This window comes from Plectropomus leopardus, chromosome 16 (assembly GCF_008729295.1).
Source record: "Plectropomus leopardus isolate mb chromosome 16, YSFRI_Pleo_2.0, whole genome shotgun sequence".
NCBI classification, from domain to species: Eukaryota; Metazoa; Chordata; class Actinopteri; order Perciformes; family Serranidae; genus Plectropomus; species Plectropomus leopardus.
The window spans coordinates 12,742,652-12,763,821 of record NC_056478.1 but is presented as its reverse complement, the minus strand read 5'-3'; the positions used below and the strand labels follow the sequence as shown (position 1 = coordinate 12,763,821).

General features: G+C 40.0%; 1 protein-coding gene across 1 annotated transcript in view; it reads left to right on the top strand.

Moving 5' to 3' along the window:
* The window catches only part of mettl24 (methyltransferase like 24), a 54,073-nt gene extending 33,049 nt beyond the window's left edge, over window positions 1-21,024 (top strand). The window contains exons 3-5 of the mRNA XM_042503321.1: window positions 2,065-2,198; window positions 9,827-10,052; window positions 18,310-21,024. Coding sequence (XP_042359255.1) covers window positions 2,065-2,198; window positions 9,827-10,052; window positions 18,310-18,627 — 678 coding nt within the window. The 3' untranslated portion in view covers window positions 18,628-21,024. The remainder of the gene's footprint in view (window positions 1-2,064; window positions 2,199-9,826; window positions 10,053-18,309) is intronic.
* Window positions 21,025-21,170: the final 146 nt, after the last annotated feature.

Sequence of the window (21,170 nt, the reverse complement as noted above, 5' to 3'; positions counted from 1 at the left end):
TAAACACAAATAATGTCAATACTGAATAAACAAGAGATGTGCTTTTATGAGAAGCTGACATGCAGTGCTCATCGTTCCCTGGCAACAAAATACTTTTGGAAAGCACTAATCGTTTCTTCATTCTTCACTGCTTTTACATTAAAATATCTGTAATACATTTTGCTCAGGCTTCATTTCAATTAACCTGAGTGAACTCTGTAAACTGTGTGTGTTAGATAATAACACACAGCAGACAACATAGGAGCGCACACACACTTTCACACATCCTAGCTTGTTTACACTTGAATGGTGCACACTGGAACCATAGATTTATGTTTCATATCATCACGTCTGTGCCAATATTGTTCTTTCCTCTGCAAACTTAATCTCTGCAGCAGATGGAGCTTAAAGAAACCAGACAACAAATATTTGAGCAGCAGCTCCTGCGCTAAAGTTTAGTCATTTGTAAAACTGCGGATGTACACACAACCAACACACTCACATGTACGCACGTTTGCTGCGTGTACGTACACTGTTTTAGCAGGTACACACGTTATAAAAACACACTAGACTGACAAGACAAATCTGCCAATCTGCTCTCATTGTAAGGAATTTTCTGCATATAATGTACATAAAGAAGACATATTTCACTCTCCTACTTGTTTACCATCTTTCTTTCATTCCCCTGTTCTCTCACACTATTGCTGAGAGACTTGGCAGTGCGGCTGATTCATCCACCCCAGCTGCGCATAATGATGAATAGTACGCATATTGTAGTTCAGCACTGAGGTCCAAACACACACTCACCCAGGGTCAAATTCAGTAGCAGCTTTCAGTGATTTGTAGCATCTGTGTTAAGATATTAAGATATTAAGATGTTCATCACATGAGAATAGTTCAGAATTCGTCAGCCAAGCAACTTTTGAATGCTGGTGCAGTAGTTTAAACTTCTTGCTCTAAAGATACCTGGTTAGACTAATGCCGTTAAAGACAAATGCAAATTGAGAGAGAGAGACCCGCCCCTCTCTCTCTTCACTCTCTCAATGAAATGGTAAAACTTGGCAGTGCTAATCAAATATAAACCAAGATTCTGTTATTGTATTGCCTATTTCTCACCTAAAGTGTCTTGAGAAATATAGTTTAGTGTACTGTTTATCAGTAATATTGAGAAGAGAATAGAGTTTTTGTGAACAGGAAGTGGGTGCCATGTTTCCTGTATTGTGTAAACGCAGGCTTAAAAAAAAAAACTGAAATCAAACAGTAAAACAAATCAAAGCTGATCAAAAATGAACATGATTCTGTTACTGCAATGATTATTTCTCACCTAAAATTTCTCAAAAACAAATTTTAGATTACTGTTTAACTTTAATTTGAGATTGTTTATAATCTACCAGCTGTCATACTGTTTCCTTTGTTAAAACTGACAAGCTTGATTTACGTCACCCACCAGCAAGTGTTTATTGGTCAGGTGTGGCGCAATGCATTCTGGTAGTTAGATTTCTACCTCTTGTGCAAAACCAAATGCCAGAGGCCTTTTCCTGTGGTTTCTCTGGTCATGTAGCGCCAATAGCAAAATTGTTTGTGTCTTTCTATTGCATGGACAGTTAAGTTTTAAAAAAATGTCATCTTTCCAGCAGTGAAATACTTCTTTAAAGGAAAAACTCAAATAAAAGAGTGGAGAAAACTAATGTACGTACATTTAGTAAATGACTCATACATACAGCATGTACAGTATGTGGCCTTGAATGTTCACTGTCTGTCAAAGGTTTATACTATTTTAACAGTTGCATTTTGTGAATTGCTGAGCTCTGTCCTTGACGTCTCACGGAAGATGTAAGAAGCCCTGCAGCTCTTTGAGAACAGTCGTATTGTGTGAACACTGTAGAAAGCCAATAAAACTCATTCCTCTAATGGAAATACCATTCATTTCCCAATACAGTGCTTGTTTTGTACCAATAATACATTACATTTACTGTACAGGACTCACAGTTTGAGCAAGGGGACATAACATAACCTTGAGAAGAAGCTCTGGTTCTCAATAGCAGAGATGGCTGTTATAATATGTGCATGGTTTTATGTGTGCAGGTGTCGTGTGCTTCGTTGGTCGGTGAGGAAGCTGTTCAGGAGGGGATCAAAAGTGTCTGGTCTGCATGCCTGGACCCCAAGTACAGCCTGATCCACAGAATACAGAGCAAACACTGCAGGGTTTACTCTTTTGGGTGCGTACAGACTCTCACTTACACCTTTTCACTGAATACATTTCCTAAAGCCCCTGACACACCAAATCAACATCAAAAAACTTGTGCCAACAAAAGCCGATGTCTCACGCCTCACGCCGCCTGTGTCTTAGCCAAAAAGTTGCACATAAACACACCAAAAAGACTAAAACAGTGACCAGAGGTACTCTTTAACAAAAGATACTGCATTATAAGCTGCGCCAATGGTATGAAATGGTATACACTAGGTTTCCTAAGTGAGCGTGGTCTGTTCTCAGGCTTATCCCCCCACTGCATTTGGAGGTATTGTGTTGATGGATGAAAGCAAATTCAAAACAATATACTATTTATAACACAAATTTGTTTGCTTCTTATTTTGCCACTCGTTTTCATCTGCTAGCTCAATATCAGACATCAACCCAGTACAGGATCATATCAGTCAAATAACGTTCTCTTGTCCTCCTTACCAAAAACGGTTAAATAATAACAGTAATAGTATTATGCAAAGAAACACAAGTTTAATTATGGTTTTAACTTTTGATTCATGGTTTCACATCTATTTAAATTTCTGTTTAAAAAATGTCGACAGTGCTGCAGTGAAACCAGACTGACCATTCAGCACCAACAGAGAGAAGAGATTCTGTGTTGCCAGATACTGGGAGAGTGGTTTGCAGAGACAAACATGTCTCAGACAGAGTTCATTTTCTCCTGATTGGTCTTTCTTTCGTCAGAATGTTTGGAAAATATGTGGCTTGTGAAAACCAGGTCCAATATTTATTTCAATGACTACAGGGCGAAAGAAATTTATAATACATGTAGGCTTGTTGCCTATGAATTAGGTTAATAATGCGTACTCATGTTCACTTTTCTCACTGAAATAAATAGACTCAGGCTAACAAGAAAAGGGCGGGGAAATGGCGAAACCCATGTGACACAGATACAGGAAAAGAATCTAAAGTGGGCCGCCTCGGCTTATCAATGGTCTCTGACTACAGCCAACAGCCAACTAGAACATATGTTGTGCTCCTGCGTAAGAGGAAATATTTCTCCTGTATTCGTCTCTCAAAAAACAAAACTAGAGGGCCAACAGGATGGATTTAAGATGACAGTTAGTCAGTCAGCACATTAACAACACAACTGGATGTTGAAAGAACAAATCATATTTACTGTGCACTACAAACAATATCACAAAAAATTACAAACTGCTAAAGAGCTCAAAGATTAAAAAAAATCGTACCTAATATCACGTATTTGTTTTGATCTTACGCCCTCTCGACTTTAGTTATGTTTTCACCTTCCTCAATTTTTTTTCTTCTTGTGCACTGAGCTGAACTCCCGACTCCCGATCAGACAGATTGCTCTCAATTACTGAAAAAATAGCCAACACAGGCGGTGCAGGACATGCTGTACCACAAAGAAATTAATGATGGCTGACTGCTGGCTTGGCATATCAGGGCCCAGCACACATCTGAACCCACCACTACATGTCAAACATTAACCTTTATTCTAACATTAATCTGATCTTAATTGTAGCACTTAAACAAAAACAAAAAAACTGCATTCTGTACACTTGCTTTGAGACAAGATGTCATGTGCTGCATCTGTAGAGCAACATTAATTTTCAGACAGTCAGTGAGTTTTCTGCAGATGCGTCAGTTATTATGAGCATCTGCTGCGCTGACAGGCTGTGATATATCTTCTCACTTGCTGCCTTTGTCACTTCACCCATGACAATAAAGATTTTTCTAAGAGGAGAAATTCAGGTCTTTCTCTCACTATTTCATCAAAGAATGAAGAATAATTTCTCACAATGGAGGAGGAGTCTCTCTTTCTGCTCATCCCTTGTTAGCCTTGTCTTTTAAACGTCATCCAATTTCAATGACAAATTGGTCACTGAACCTGTATTTATAAAGCATCCCTGTTTTTAGACAATGAAGGTATATTCACTTTTTTGTGATAGTTATGTTTTGTGTGTGGTTCTTGTGGACATTTTAAATTGTTGAGTAACACTGTAATAAAAGAAAAGATAATCCTGTGTCTGCTTTAACTGTACCTCCAACATCCACCCGGAGCGTCACATCCACTCCACCTCTGCTTCCTCTCCTTGAGTGGCACGTAATCTTGAACGGAGTCAGCCAGGCCGCCGAGGTATTTGACCTTCTTAAGATTGGGGAGTCAATCACTCCCAGTTGGCTTGGTGTCATGGATCAGCTCGGTCAGTTTCCGCCCTGCTGGGCCTCCGCTGTGTTTCCGCTGTGCAGAGGTGCTGTGAAGGTCTGAAGGGATTTTTCTGCAGGAGAGAGGGAGCTTATTAATTTGACTGTTGAGAGACAGCACAGGTGTGCTGGCATCAAGGCAGGCCAGGCACAGACAGTGGTCGAGGAGGGAGAAACTGCTGTTTCTGGCTTCCTGCCTCTCTATGGAGAAGGGGGTCAGGGGTCAAACGGAGAGACTGGAGGAAAACATATCTGATATCCTCTGGCTGACTGATAGGAAGCCACTCATGCAGGCGAGCTACATGCACATGCACCTATAATAAAAGAAATATTATGCATTCTCTCAGTGATTTATGCAAACATTTTAACATTTGACCTGAATATCAGCTTGGGAAAATGTGACTCACAGCTTTGATTTCTGACATCAAGAAAGCTGCATTACCATTTTTCCTCTATCTAACTGATCCCCTAAGACCTCCGGAATGAATTCAATTAATGCCTGGTTGACCCTTAACTTTTGCTAATGCAATAACAGAGAGTTGACCTAAAAATGAAATTCTGTTAAAAGCAGAAACTTTATAAGTGACAAAAGAAAAGTCCTGAGAGTCAGAACAGTTGAACAAGTCAAATTGCTCTCAGAAGTTCCACTTTTCTGCATATGGGGAGTGATGTTCTCCTCCCCGTGTCCCCTATCTGACCTATACGTATAATACACACACACACACACACACACACACACACACACACACACACACACACGTACACGCTTCATGGTCAAACACTTGAATGTATGCCAGGTATGCTGAGTATCCTAATCTCAGGAGACTTCTGCTCTGCTCTACAGAAGACTCAGAAAACTCTCAAATACAGTTCACTGCTGCACTGACTTTAACAGAAATGTCAAATACTATCAAGAGTGTGTGTATGTGTTTTTAGTTCAGTGCATTACTGAGTATGTACACTTGTGTGTCTACTCTTTATAAGAACGTTTTTTGTTTTTCGTGCATACGGTTGATGTGTCTAATTTGCATGCAGTTTAACGAGCCGTGGAAGGCCGTGCCTTGACAGGATGAGCAGCTGTTCTCTGATTGGTCTGTCACATGTTGGTGGATGGGGGGTTGTGGGGAGTCGGGGGCTGCGGGATGTTTTTCCACATGAAAGATCAGTTATCCACCTTTCACCTCTAGTACTCTAAGTTGCCTCCCCCATCCTCCATCTTTGTCCTCATATACTGGTTTCAGTGTTTTATTTTTCTTCTCTTGCAGTAACAGTGCAGATGCAGTAATCAATAATTGTCTGAGAGAATGAATGATCCATTGTCATTTAAAAAAAGAAAAAAATGGTCAAATTTCTGGCCAGTCAAAGCGGACATTAAAACTTATACAGTCACTCATCCATCCCCACTTTTGGCAGGTGTAGTGGTGTAGTTTGTTAAGTAAGCGGGTCATGATTTCTGGAAAGAGATGTTGCTGTTGTGGCTACTAAAACCAAAAAAATCTAGATGGATAAATAGCACTACAGGTAAGAGGAATTTTTTCTTCTTTTTTTTGGGGTGAAATGTACCATTAAAGCCACTGGCAAAAGTGGGTCCAGTTGTGGCCCCTTTATTCACTTTGGCTGAAGAGCCCTCCTGAGCAAAATTAGGAAATAATGATCTTTTTTGAATTGTGGCTGCTTTAATTAATGATTATTTTTGTCACATTTTCAAGTTTCTGTTCAATGAGGGAGGATGTTATTGTCTTAAGTGTTAAATTTAATTTTCTTTCAGTAACTGAGCTAGCTGTAGGTGTATATTTGACTGAAGACAAGGCTATGCTGTTTAACTTAGCTTAGAGTGCACCTCCATCTTTAAGTGAGCACAAAATGTATTGTGGTTCCTCCAAGGTAGCACTAGAGGAACTAGGAAATGCAAATACACACTTTAACAAAAACCAATACCATCTAAATGGCTCAAAAAGTGTCCAGAACAGTAGCCTAAATGTGGACACAATTTATGTTTTAGGATGACTTTGGTAACCAGGAAACATTTTGACTTGGTTAAACTCCTTAAGTTTCACAAAGGACACAGACAGTGGACCCTTGGATGAAAGTCTGGAGTGTGTTTGACCCATCCACATACCATCCCAACTGCCCTATGCAGACTTACTCGCCCTGTATACTTAGATAGTTGCACAAGTGTCAAAACATACCACCGCCCTGCCTCTGTTCATCGGTTTCTTACAAGTTGGGATTGACACCAGGTTGCAGAAAGACTTGGATTCCTTGAATCTGAAAGAGGTTCACTCATGACAAATTTTCCTGCTCAGTTGGAGCGCTTATATAGGCTAAAGCACATCAGTCATTAATCATGCACCTGTTAACGAGCTGCAACATGTGATGAAGGAGGAAAAATAGAAGCATGGTACAGACACAAAAAAGAGTGACGGCTGAGATGGAGAGATAGAAACATTTTGAGAGCACCATGGGAGAAAGGAGAATTTGAAAGCGAACCACACTAACAGATAGCAGATAGTTTCCCAGCCTACACAGCATTTGTTAACCACCTTGCCTCTGAGGTTCACAGCATCCAGTCATGTTGTTGACATAATAGTTCAGTGCCAGGACAGGCACACTTAAAGCAACCCAATGGGTATTTGTGACCCATCACACGCACACATCTTCACATCTGGTTGCCGTGACATCCTAGTCAACAGTGTTACCTCTCCTGCACTCTGTAGTCTCCTGAGAGAGGATATTACAGCTTGCAGAGACCCTCCTTTATCAGCGCTGTCATCCAGAAGCGCCTCTGATGCACTTTGAATCCTACCTCCCTCCTGCTGCTCCGTGAGTAATCCCTGATCCCTGTCGTCTAAAGTGTCGCTGCAATGATTCCTGGCCAAAACACCCCACCAGAGAATGGGAATCTCTCAATGAAGCATTTGAAATATTTAGTGCGGTAAAAAGAGACGTCTAGTTGCATCTCAATCTCTCCCATATTCTCGTCTCTCGTCTCCCCTGCCAGTGGGTTTGCATTCAGAGAGATGTGGTGCCTCATCTGTAAAAGATGTGTACTGTGAAATGTACTCCCTCTGCCGCAATTACAGAATACAGCCGCAGCTCAAACTAGACACAGGGGAATGCGGAGATAGTGACTGAGAATGAAAGAAAGGAGAAAATTGCAGAATTAGAGAAGGGAGGGGTGGGATGAAGAGAGAACAGCAGTGAGAAAAGGATTGGGAAAAGTGAGGGAGATGCCTGAAAGAGACAGAAATACAGGGAAATGTGCCTGTCTCGAGCTTTGATTGATCGGGCCCAAAAAATCAGGCCGATTATACATGGTCCTGCGTAGTCTCTGCCCAAACACGACCCAAGTCCAAACCACAGCAGCAGTTTTAGGCCCAAGCCCAGTAAAAACTCAAATTTTCACTGTGAAAAATTCTACATTTTTAAATATTAAAACATTTGTTACAAGCTAAACCACTTCTTCTCTTGCATCTGTTGTTTCAACAGCCTGTTGTCAGCTGAATCTCATGTACGACAGGTTCAGCAGAGCAGACTGTGCACCTCGGTGCCTCTCTGTCTCTGAGTGGGCACAGCAGTTCATTGTGATGTGGCGTGCAGGTGAAGATCACTGCTCTTTAATGCATATTTCACACATCTCTCCCACTGCTGGGGTAGCCTACTCCATCGACATTTGTGATCATTTGTGCTGATGTTTCTCAACATTAAGACTATGTGTGTGCATCTTAAACCCTGTTGCTTTATATAACAAATGTTTTTGGGTCTCTGATCAAACTTTTTCTCTTGAACATAAAGTATAACAATATATTGGTCTTAAAGTTTTAGCTCAGATTTTATTGAAATGAAACAGGAATCAGTTTTCCTGTTTTGTGCTCGAAAGCATTTGGCCTTAGTGCTATCAAGTGATAGCATGACAGGAAACTGTAGGCTCTATCTTTGACTTAACAAGCCGTTCATTAGATTTCCCATGAAATTTGACCCACTCTCGTACAGTAAAAGGCAGCAGATCTCATTAGTGGTTGTTGCAATGTCTTATAGCAATATGGTAAAAATGTATTTAAGTAAAAAAAGCTACATTAATACATACATCCATCCCTCTCTGTCTAAGGCTTGGTATTATCGGCTCATTTCAATATATGATTATCAGGTCCTGACACAGCACAGAATTTTAGCTTTGCCATTGCAAACATGTTGCCATACTAGCTTTAGTTTTAAGCTCAAAACTTAAAGCTTCTGCTTTTAACAGGCTTTTATTCACTAGCATGACTTTAGACTCTTAGTCATGTCTATTAAAAAAAAGAAATCCGAAAGTTTTGAAATGTTAAACGTGTATAAGACAAACAAGTGTACAATAATTTTGTCTGCAGAAGCTATGATCAAAACAATGCAAGATTTGGATTTAAATCAGTGATTGTTTGATCAAAATTTGTCTCTTCACATCTGACAAAACGCTTTTTGACATGCGTCTTGAGTGTCCACTTAGAGTGGGATCTTACTTCCCCACTCTATATAAAAATGAACTCCTAAATCACTTCTGTTTGCATAAAAAAACAAATGAGTTGATGTTTTTAAACAACAAAAGTTTATCATGCTAGACGGAAAATTCAGCGCCAATTTTGTAGTGCAGCATTTACCATATATTTATTTATTTGTAGCGGCCCACTACAATATCAACACTGATCACCACAAATTGATTCCCTATTTTTTTATGATGGATAAAATCTTATTTCATTGTAGAGACGCAAGCGGAGTATTGATTCGCTTAGCCCCTCACCTCTCTCTGTTTATCATGATATACCTGCAGGAGTGTTAGTTTAACGCAGGGGAGAGTTGGTGAGAGTCGTTTAACGACAGAGTCAAGCTGTTTTGTTGGCAGTTTTAGTTAGTTGGGACTGTTTAACAGCTGCTGCTCTGCTAAATGGGCAGACTATTTAAAATGACCACCAGGAGGAGAAACGCTCTGGCAACGGTCCTGCAGCACCGCGTCTAACCTGTGTAACGGCCGCAACAGAACGTTTTCTTATCTAGCAGGGAGTCTAATAAGCAAGGATGTCAGCTGAGCAGGTGTTTGTTTACTATAGCCCAGGACACATTAGCATAGACACTGCTGAAATAATGTAGCCATATGCGACCCAGACCACCTCCAAATGGGGTCTAAGTGTTTAGATGTCAAGACTTTTTGAGGACACATTGAGTGCATTCACACCTGTACTTAAAGCTGTCCACATGTAATGTGAGTCCCCAGGACATACCAGGTGCCAACAGGCTCAAAGTATAAGTCAACAAGATTACATATTGAGACACACACTCACTGTTTCCTTTTGGTACAGTTTCTAACACTCTACATATCTTGGCTTGTACCAAATAAGTGTTGAAAGTATCATACCGTATTGCCTTATGCTGTGTGGGCTGCAGGTTGGGTGCTGATGATCGGTCCCTTGAGCGTTCTCTGGCGAATGCGGGATGTGAGGTCCACTGCTTTGATCCAAGTCTGAAGCAGCCTCACCTACAGCAGGCTGAAATGTGGCTCCATCGGCTCTCTGTAGACTGGAGGGATCCTAACCCAGCCATCGTTGCCCAGCGTCAGTATGCCAACACCAAGAAACTGGCCACCATCCTTAATGACTTTGGACACAGACAGGTAAGAGGTAGAACGTAAGTGAGATCATATACAACAGCTGTTAAGGATTCTGCCATTAAAAAAAATCACCTTGAAAATATGAAAGTGATATTTCTGTCTCAGGAAGAGGATTCACTCATATGCTGCATGCATGAAAACACAGGCTCCCTCCTGTGCACCCAAACATAACACAGCTCATCATGATTCATTCCTCTGTTGTCTGTCTCAGGCTCCAGGTGGATAAATACCCATATATAATTTTGTTTAGTATTATCATGCTGAATATAACCTCTTCAAAGCCCCCCAGGGATTGTGTTCCACCTCATCAGATAAGGATCTGCATACAAGATCAATCATACACACACCAAGCCCACCGATAGCATGCATACTAATAAACACAGTTATAGATCCGGTGAACATGCCTGTTCTGGAACAGGCTGAATGATAATTCAAGGTCAAAGAAGCCAAGCTTCCTTTACATAGGTAATCCAATCCAAGCTGTTCTCTCTTCTTGTAGCAATGAAAACAAAACAGCTCTAGAGGGTACAGATACATGAAGACATAAGACAGAGCAATTAAAGTCTAAACAACTAGATACCATAAAAAACATCAAAATCTAAAAGACAAAAATGAACACATTCTTGCTACCCAGATAAAGAAGTACTTCCATTGTGGGCCTCCAAGAGTTTCCATTGACACCAACTTCAGGCCATGGTGTTTTAAATCACCTTATCTAAGAGACACTCTGCAAAGAAATTAGCAGAACACATTACTTTTCCCCTTGGAATAAATCCTTTTTATCTAAATCTATGTCTTTTGTCTGACGCAACTTACAGGACGAACATTATATTTTAGCCTCACTACTGTTAAGTAACTAGGATTTAAAAATTTGGTGCTACTTTGTTCAATTGGCTACTAAGGGACTGCTAGGAGGGCTTTCAACTTTTTATTCTTATTTGAGCCCAAAAAATTAACTTAGATTTTTCTCCCTTCTCTGTAAGGTGATTTGGTTGGCGGATGTAGTTTGGTAGACAGAAAATAGTTCCTAGATGAAACTGCTCACAACAAGACCTGTGAATTATCTTAAATAACTGGGTCATGATTACTGGAAAGAGACAATGCTGTTGAATTTTTTTAAATGTTTTGTTTTGCTGCTCTGAGCACCACAAGCCAATTGCCATCTAGTTCCATTATTTTAGAGAGAAGGCAGACATCTCTAAAGCTGATGTCTTCAACACTCTGCATCTCACACCAAAACAGTCTAGACTGACAAATAGCACAACAGGTAAGAGGAAAATATTTTAGTTTTTGTTCTTTAATTGGTTGAATTGTCCCTTTAAATGATGGTTGTCATGCTGCTCAATCATTTGTTGCCTCAGCTAGTATAAGCTGAGTTGGTAATTGCTTTTATGAAGCCAAAAGCAAAGCAAACTGGCTCATACAAGGGACTTGGAAAGACATTAAGATGTTCTGTGTGTGACAAGATATGGACAAATAACCATTGGTGCGTGTGTGTGCGTTCATGAGGGTGGGTTTTTACACTAAACCATTTCATAGATGACAGTATCCACCTGTTTTACATGCAAAGCCATGCACACATCCTAGTAATGAGGTTTTAATGCGAGCACATAGTGTGCCAGAGGACCAAACAGCAGAACAGTTTCTTCTCAAAGGCCTCTGTGACAGCAAAAGCAGCAGTGAAGAAACACAGTCACTCGGAGAGGTCAAAATATGCATTTGTGCAGCATTTCTTATCTGTGTTTGTTAAAAACTACGCAGATGAGACATTTATGGAGCTCTGGTGACCAGCTGAGATAGCAGATACTGTCACCTCTGGGACAAATGTTACTAGCAGAATGTCACATCGCATTTACAGAAAGAAACGGCATACTGGACCATTGATCATGCTGGTAATTGGGACAATATAGCAGTGTAAGTACTGTCCAGCGGTACTACCATTCTTAATTAAATGAGGTACAGCCAAATTACAAGGTGCAGAAGGCAACCACAATGTACAGCACATCCATCTCACAACCGTTTCATTTTCAGCAAGGCATACATGTTGCTGTGGTAACCCCACATAGACCTTTGGATTTCTAAATAGAAGACCCTTATGTCTGCCTCTTTGATGTAACCAATTATTTCAAACTGATGGACGATTGGATCCCAACAAACCAAACTAAGGACCCCATCTTATACTCGGCGCAAAGCAGCACAACGCAGCACAGCGTAGCGCGTAGGTCTTAAAATGAGGTGTGATCAGGCGCATTGCTATAGAAGAAAACAATTGCACCATTGACCAAAGAAAACCTGGTCTAAACTTAGTAGCGCAGTATTTTCCTGCTATTTAAAGCCTCCAGAGAAAACTTTTTTGTTCAAATATTTAATTTAATTGAATTTAATGTTGATTGCACAATGTAATGGCCATAGAACAATGAGAAAACTGTGTTAAAACTGATTTGTTATCAGCCTATCTTTCATTATGCAATTCTTCCTGCCTCTGGATATCTCCCATGAAAAAAGAAGGATCTATTTACAGCACAAAAGGAAGTGTGTTGATCATTGCACAACAAAAGCAGGAGGAGAACTCTGCTGTTTGCTTCCCCAGGTCCGACACTATAGCTATCCGCAGCAAAGGAGCCTAATCTTGCGGTGAGTGAGTGATTTTGCAATTGTCATTACTGTCCACAGAAGTAGTGGACGGTAGTGACAATTGCAAAATCACTCACTCACCGCAATATATATATATATATATATATATATATATAAGTATATATATATGTGTGTGTGTGTGTGTGTGTGTGTGTGTATATATATATATATATATATATATATATATATATATATATATATATATATATCTAAGTATATATATATGTGTGTGTGTGTGTGTGTGTGTGTGTGTGTATATATATATATATATATATATATATATATATATAAAACTCTATAACTATAACTTATAGATATCCAAACTCTTAAGATGATATCTAGTCTTGTATCACGATATGGATATAAAATTGAATCGATATTGCTCAACCTAAACTGTAAGTGAGCACAAGTATCTCTTAAGCTATTTGGAAAAATAAGACTGAATATTAAGACAGCTCCTATTGTGTGTCTTCATCAGGATGCCTTTGGGAGGCTCTGCCCTGATGCCAAAGCAGTTGTTAAAGTGTTCCCAAATGCACAGAATCAGCAAACCTCTCAGATGTGTAATTAAATATCTTTAATTGCGATCTGCTCTCTTGTGGCAAGCTTACTAAATAAAGCACACAAAACATTTAATAAATAATAAAGGTCAGAGAGGCTGTGGTGTTTGGCTCTCTGGTTTACAAGCAAAAACATTTGAATTACTGTGACATGACCAATTGTGTGGAACTAAAGGAGACTTTAAATAAGAGTCTCATTAATAGCTCAGATTTACCCACCATGAAATAAACACATTTTTAGGCCAATTAACAAGCCAAAGTGTAAACTCCTATTTAAAATAATTTTCTCAAATCTGCAAAGTTGTTTGTTTACAAAGATTCAGACAACTTTTCATCAAAAGCGTCTCTAAATTAAAATTTGTCCCAATGTGCTGCCTAATCCTGAGGATGCTTTAATGAAATAATTACCATGTGTATTTTGATCACATACTGCGCGAGTCACTTGGAGGAGAGGAAATATTTGCCTATTGGGTATAAAGCCTGTTTGCAGCAATCTGACATTCATTTGTCAGCAGTACGAGGGCAGAAATTTATGTGGAGCACAGACGTTTTACACAAACTATTCTACAGAGGCAATACAGCAGGGCTGATCAGCTCTATTGTTGTAAAAATACAATTTGGTTTGTGTTTTTGAATTCAACATGAGTTACAGTTACAGACAATTACAGTGCAAGATGTCTTTTTGCAGTTAGATTTTAATATTGGACTGCATAATAATATAGTTGGAAATTAAAGCTCTTTATAAAGTGGTTTAAAGGATTTTCTTTCACAGTTCAAAATTCTTTCAACAGAGCTTAAACCAAAGACAATTCAATGTTGTTCATTAAATCTTATTGTTTGAGAAACTTGTCTGTATGTCATCAAATGCTTTTTTCATAAATAAGTAAAATCCCTCTAATTAATATGCAGCTGGAGCCAGAGGATGGTGAACTTTGCGTAAACACTGTCACACAGGCCATACTTCACTGCTGCTCAGTGCATTTTCAGCATAAAGTCATCATGAATGTGGAAATTATATAAATTAATTATCTATAGTAACCAAAGGTATTTTTTGTACAAGTCTGTAGGCTAAACATATATATTTCTGCATTCATGGGCATTTAAACATAGGGGTTTATGAGGATCGGCTAGTTTCCATCTGCTTGATCCTGGCACTTTCCAAGCAGGCTAACCCCAACTTTAGCCTAGAGCTTGCTGACCCTGCTCTGGAGCGGAGTAGTTTGCGGGGTTATCTACTGAAAATGGACTTTACCTTGGGCTAAAAGTTGCCAGTGTAACGAGGCTAAGTAAACAATAGCACTTGTTGTTAACATGAGTAACATGCTCAAACTGACATTTAACCCAGGGCGAGCAGAAGAGCAGTGTAAAAGCCCTGGGTTTGGGATTAACCTTTGGTTATCAATGTGTGAAAAGGGGCTAAATTAGACCGGGGTCAACTTAAAGCCCAGGGCTAATGCAATGTGAACAGCCTATATTTCTTGGCTTGGGGCAGGTTGCCCTGTTGCCTTGGCAACTGTTCTCAGGCAAGAAGTAACCCAGCACATAACCTCCCATAAAAAGGCAAAATATCATTGTCACATTTTGTTGTTATGTGTAGATGAATCAAGCAAATTATAATATGTTAAGCGTTAAGGGTGTAAATCACTGGTTTCATTACGATACAATATTATATCGATACTTTGGACAACGATACGATTTTTGTAGATATTACAAAGGCTACCACAATACGATTTCGATTTGATTTAGGGGCCAAGGGATAGGGGCCGATATTATCTGCTCATTTAACACAGTCGGTTACAGGAGAAGCTGCCACCCTTTTCTTTGCTTTTAGCCAGAAAAGATAAAAACAACACATACATAATTGGAAATAATTAAAACTGGTTAATTTCCTTTCTGGAAAAAAAATGTTTTCATTTTAATTCAAACGATCTTATGCCTAAAAATTCAGGGCTATCTGACTTGAAGACAAACTTATCCCAACAACCTCAAATGTGGAGTAACAAGATCTTTTCACGAATGTATAAATCTCAATATTAACTGTCAAGGATCATAAAATAACAGTCTTATGTAGGTCACATTTCCCCCACATATACAGCATGCTAATGTTTTTAGCATAAGCCTAGGGCATTTTACATTGCTGAAATTAGCTTAACTGCTAGCAGACTTTTCCTCTACTCATAACTAAACCACTTTACTATTATTTATGCTTTGTCTTACTCACCACTGGTTTAAGTCCCTGCACCTCCCGACAGAACAGCACGGATGATTTTCAGTCTTACAGGCACATTTTTTCAGTCAACATTGATGAAACAGAGCAGCAAGAAGTCAGTGAAGTGGCCCGGCAGGTACATTGTGTTTCCTCAGCATGGCTTTTGTTTACATATGATGTACGCCATCTGTTGACACGCAGTTTCTCCAAAAACAAAACATTTCCACAGTGATGATTTAGGGTGTGCTCCAAAAGCTGTTGCACGTGCCCTCCTTCACTTCCACTCAGCCCTTGGTGTTATGTCTGTTGCACGTTCGCCAAACCAGGATGAGAGGGTGCACCTATGTCAAACCAGGTGAAAGTACTCTGGATAAATGCGCGTCCACAGCTGTGGTGAGTAGACCACATGTGTCATCTCAGATCGTCCTGATGCAGAGGTGGAGAAAAAGCATGCAGCAGAGTTTTCAGCATGTGAACAGCTGCTTCTCACTGAGATGTATCAGCAGGTAAAGCATATAATGTGCAAAAAAGTAAAATGTGGACGTTGAAAACAAAGAGAAAAATTCTGATCAGAGTGACAGCTGACTAAAGAAATCAGGCACCAGGAGTAAACAAGCCTGGCTGTTAGCCTGGTCTGGAGCAGGATAAATCTCCATGGTAACTTATGTGCCTCTACTTTCATGCAGCTGAGTCAAGGCTAAAGTCAGCCTGGATACCTGGAAAATCCTTAATCCACCATCCTAGTTTTGAGCCAACCCTGAAACTCAAAATCCTACAAGTTGCAATAATGTTTTAAATATGATACAGTGACCTAAAAGGGTCTTAAGAGGACAAAAGTGATTTTTTTAAAGGAGGACCTGAGGGTTAAAGAAAGCATCTTAATCTAATGTTCAAACAAGGTTTTGAGGATGTTTATCATTTTGAATAATGTCTCTGTAAGGTTAAATGCTAACTAAGACGTAATGTTTGAACTTCATCATTCTGAGGATGTTTGGTGATTTTGAGATGACAGATCATTGACTGTTGTTTTAGAAAACATTCACACATGTTGCAAAAAATATTTATCGAGAATGTTACTCAAACTTTAACATTCTGGGAACTAAAAGAAAACTTGACACTAAAAACGTTACTAAAACATTGCATTGGTTCCATTGCACCATTCTCAGAATGTTTTTAGAGCCAAAAATTGCTAGCTGGGATGGCTGTTCCACGCAATAACAGTAGTACTGTTCATTAATACTTCTTTCTTATTTAAAACAACTGTAGAAACAGTACAACTTCTACCTCTATGGTTTTTTTATGCAGAAAATACAGCACAATGCATTGGTATTAACTTGTATTGCTAACCATGGCTAATCTGGCTAGAACTGGCATTGTCAGCAAGTTTTTAAAATCTTAGTCTACCGAAATATTGCACTGCAACGCAGTCAACTATGGTTTGATGTCATTCCCAGCTCCGACCTCAAACGCAGCCAAAATGTCAAACTAACACTGATCCAGTGAAACGATCCATTAACGTCAATCAGACATCTGCAGTTTTTGACAAAAGACATCTTACTTTGCTCTCAAACCAAAAGGGAATTGTTATCACCTACTGTCTTTCAGCATAGTTAAAGACCACTGAGCGTGACTAGCGCTGCACTGTAGCACAAGTCATCTTTCCACAGCTCTAACACCATATGGACTTTACTCACACCACACGGGAGTCTTGCCAGGGCTTGTAACTTCTCCTGCAGTGACAGTTGATATTGGCAGCATTGGAGCAGGGACCACTGAGGCAGAAAGGCAATTTATGTTAAGTCCACTGACAACAAAAAGGTCAGAGAGTGAGGCTATATGAGCTGCTCTAAATAGCATCCAGTCCTGACACATGCACACAAACACAACAAACGCATACAGAAACACATCCTTCCTCTGAGACGACGCAAATACATCACCTCTTGATGATGCCATATCATTTTCCATTAGGAGGTTTCTGTCCAATTAAGGAACATATCTCTGCTTGTGGGAGTTTTGGGGCCCGCAGGGAGGATAGAGGACAACATTTGGACATGTTCTCCACAGAAAGCTGTTTTTTGAGAGTTTTTGAGACTTGTTCAGTCCCACTAATGAGTGCTGGGAATTCTGTAGTGTCACCAAAGGCATCAGTTGGAGAGGAATTTCATGGCTACTTAAATAGCTGTGCTGTCAGATGATGTTCTCAGTTAAGCTGGAGATATGTGAACATTTCCCACAATTAAAAAAAGACACAAGGAACTATGAGTTTCCTTCCGCTAGTATCTCATATTATCTTTAATGTAATAATCCTTGACACGACAGTACCTCGGGCCTCTTTCTGATAAATCTTGTAATCTAAATCTCTCCTCAGGTCTTATCGCTGCTAATTTAGTGACTACATGATGTACTTGCTGAGAAAATGCTAACTGAAACAGCCTAGAAGGAATAAAAGCACTGTCTCCGAACAAGAGTTTTAAAGATATAAAGGTCAGACAATGGACATCTTTAGCAATCCAGTAGAATTAAGAGGAATCCCAAGATCCTGAGGATGTGCATTAAACTTTGGGCTTGCATGAGTCTCCTCACATGAATATGACCTCGGGGTGCTATTAACATTCATTTTTATGAAGCATTTCCTCTCCGCTCAATCACAGCAAGCCTTGTCAGGCCGCTCTCTGGCTGAATCCATCATCGAAATCGCTAAAGCTACAACAAAGGCCAAGCCTCACTTTCTCCTTTTCATCTTTTAATAGCTTTCGCGTTCAATAATTCCACACAGTTTAGCGTCATTCCAGTGTTATAATATAACTCATTTACTATTACCTAAAGAAAAAAAAAGTGGTTTTTTTGCCTGTTGTAGGTGGATGTTTTGAAGGCGGATATGGAGAGCGCAGAGTGGAAGATTTTGGAGAATTTGGTCCTGGAAGGAGTTCTCGACTCAGTGGGTCAGCTGTTGCTGGAGCTTCACCTGCACTGGGCGGGATTTGAGGTGGGCGGTGACGACCCGTCCGTGGTGCGCTACTGGTTCAGCCTACTCAAGGAGCTTGAGCACGCAAACTTCCGCCTCTTCCACGTCCACAGCGACCCGGCCAAACCCCACATCTTTCTGCATAAGAATATCCTCAACGCCAGCAGTGCGTACACTCTGAGCTGGGTGAACACAGAGTGGAAGCATTGAGAAAAGCCAAACTGAGCGACTGAACCGAAAAAAGAGGTGTTATCTCAGCCAGAACAGCTTCTGAATGGAAATGTACAAGTTTGTGTAATACGGAGATTTAAGTCAGAGCACATATTCTTGCTAGAGAACAGCTGCACCACCAGAGACGGCTCTTATCTAGCCTGACCTTTTTGCAAAGCAGAAATCCCTGCTCCTACTTATCCTCCTGCCCTGCCTCTCCTGGCCTGTAATGACCTCAGCCGTGTAGAGGGGCAGAGTAATTCGCCTCCAGAGGCAGTCTGTGTTCTACCTCATAGTGGTGGTGTTGTTGGCTGCAGGTCAGCCTCTGAGTCACAGACACCCCTGTCATCGTGGTCCTATCAGAGCTTGGCTCACAGCTGGCCAGCTATTAGACAACCTTTACAGATTACAATAGTCTGTAGAGGCCCACAGCACAAATTTCTTAAAGGTCCAGTGTGCAGGATTTACGGGGATATACTGGCAGAAAGTGAACAGATATAATGTTTTCTTCAGTGTATAATTAAGTGTAGTATTTTTATTTCCTTAGAGCAGCATTTCTCAAACATCTCGTATACTACTAGTCCTGCATGTTGTGGATCTCTTCCTGTCGCAGCACAACTGAAATATATGATCAGCCTGTCATCAAGCTGCTTCACAATGAGTTGATCATATGAATCAGCTGTGTCGCAGCAGGGAGATTTAAAGACAAGTGGTATTCAAGGAGAGGTTTGGGAAACGCTGGCTCAAATGAGCTGTCAATATCTACATAGGGAATGGCTCATCGTGCACAGACAAGTACTTCAGTGGTCATTGTTAAAGAGGTTTTTAATGGGGCCGAATTATCTGCAGAGGTGTCTTTCTCTCCAAGACAAATAAGCTAGTGATTTAAACCAGTAAAAACACTGAACAAAGCAGCTTTACATTAAAATCAGTGTTTTTCTAACACTCTCATCACAAAGGAGCTGCTAACTATAGTGGCCAACATGAAAACTCTGCCAGTGTGTAATTTGTCCGTTCTGGGCTACCGTAAGAACATGGCAATGCAACATGGTGGACTTCAGAAACAAAACTCCCTATGTAAATGAAATTTGCTCATTTCAAGGTAACAAAATAAGGATAATTCTTATTTTCAGATGATTATACAATAAAGAAAACATGCTTGTATTATCTTCCATTTCTGCCAATATATGGCTTTATATCCTACACACTGGTTATGTGTGTACTCATTAGAAGGTGCTGGGCTGGCGACCCGTCTTTGATGTGCTGAACTGTGTCAGAGAAACACAGTTTCGTAACATAAAACCACTTCATGCAGTGTTTACTGGTTTCAATCACTTGGTCCATTTGTTTTGGAGAAGAGGAGACATCTGTGGATATTTCGGCTCCAGACTGAAATTTCCCTGAATAATGAACACTAAAGGAATTCTAACCGGGAAGAGTTTCAGATGTTTGCAATCTGCAGTCCTCACTGCTAAATGCCACTAAATCCCCCCTAAATCTTACACACTGCTCCTCTAAATAGAATATGAATTGAAGGAAATGGATACATGACATTAAAGGGGGAGGACAGATGAAAGATCCTGCCTCATTGACAGTAAGTGATTATTCGTGCGAGGCAGTTGGAGCTGCCTCAACTGAAAGAATGACCGGTGGAATAGGGGTGATAAAGGAAGAGAGATGGGATCTGCTCCGGGGGCAGAAGATGTCTGGACGAACGAACGCCTCCCTGCAGTTGAACCCTTATACGATTTTATCTAGAACATAAAACACAACAATAATGTGAAGAACCCCACAGTGGTGTCTCCAGATTTTTTCAGCGTGCTTGTTGGATATTTGAATGAGGACGTGTGGGCGAGTGCGTGGGAAAAAGACAAAAAGAAAAGATGAACTCCAATTATCTTTTTTTCCATATTGCAGTTTCCTGGGTTATAATAGAAAACAACAATTGAGATCCACACAAAGAGGCATTTTGTGTAACTGTCAGTTCTTTTCCTCCATCTGTTTTCTTCTGGTGTTCAATTGGCCTCGTTCCAGTATCTCTGCTGCACCAGAACTTCACCAACAAACTTCATCTCAAAGCATAATACTGGGCTGACAACCTCACAAAATAATAATCCACATTTAAAAATGATCCAATTAATGTAATTTGTCAAATGTTTTGATGCAGTTCAATAAAGAAAGGGAAAAAAAAGTAGATTTCTTGTTGTGGTTTTGTCATATTATAGATGAAACTAGAACTGCCACCTCACAGTTCTATGCCTCCATAAACCAGTCAAGTTGCACCTACAGCTGACATCAATATCTGTGAAAATGTGGATGCTTAACACACATCTTCTCCCGCCAGCACAGACGATCAATACAACCAGCACAGATTCAGGGAGGCCAGCTGAGATTAGTGTCACCAATTCATAACAATCTGACAAAATGTTTTACTTTCTGATATGAGTAATGGCTAGAAACGTGTTTTTGCAGAACATTATGAAGCTGACCTTTTTGATATGAAATGCCATCAGTTCATCAATATATCATATTAGACATTTGTG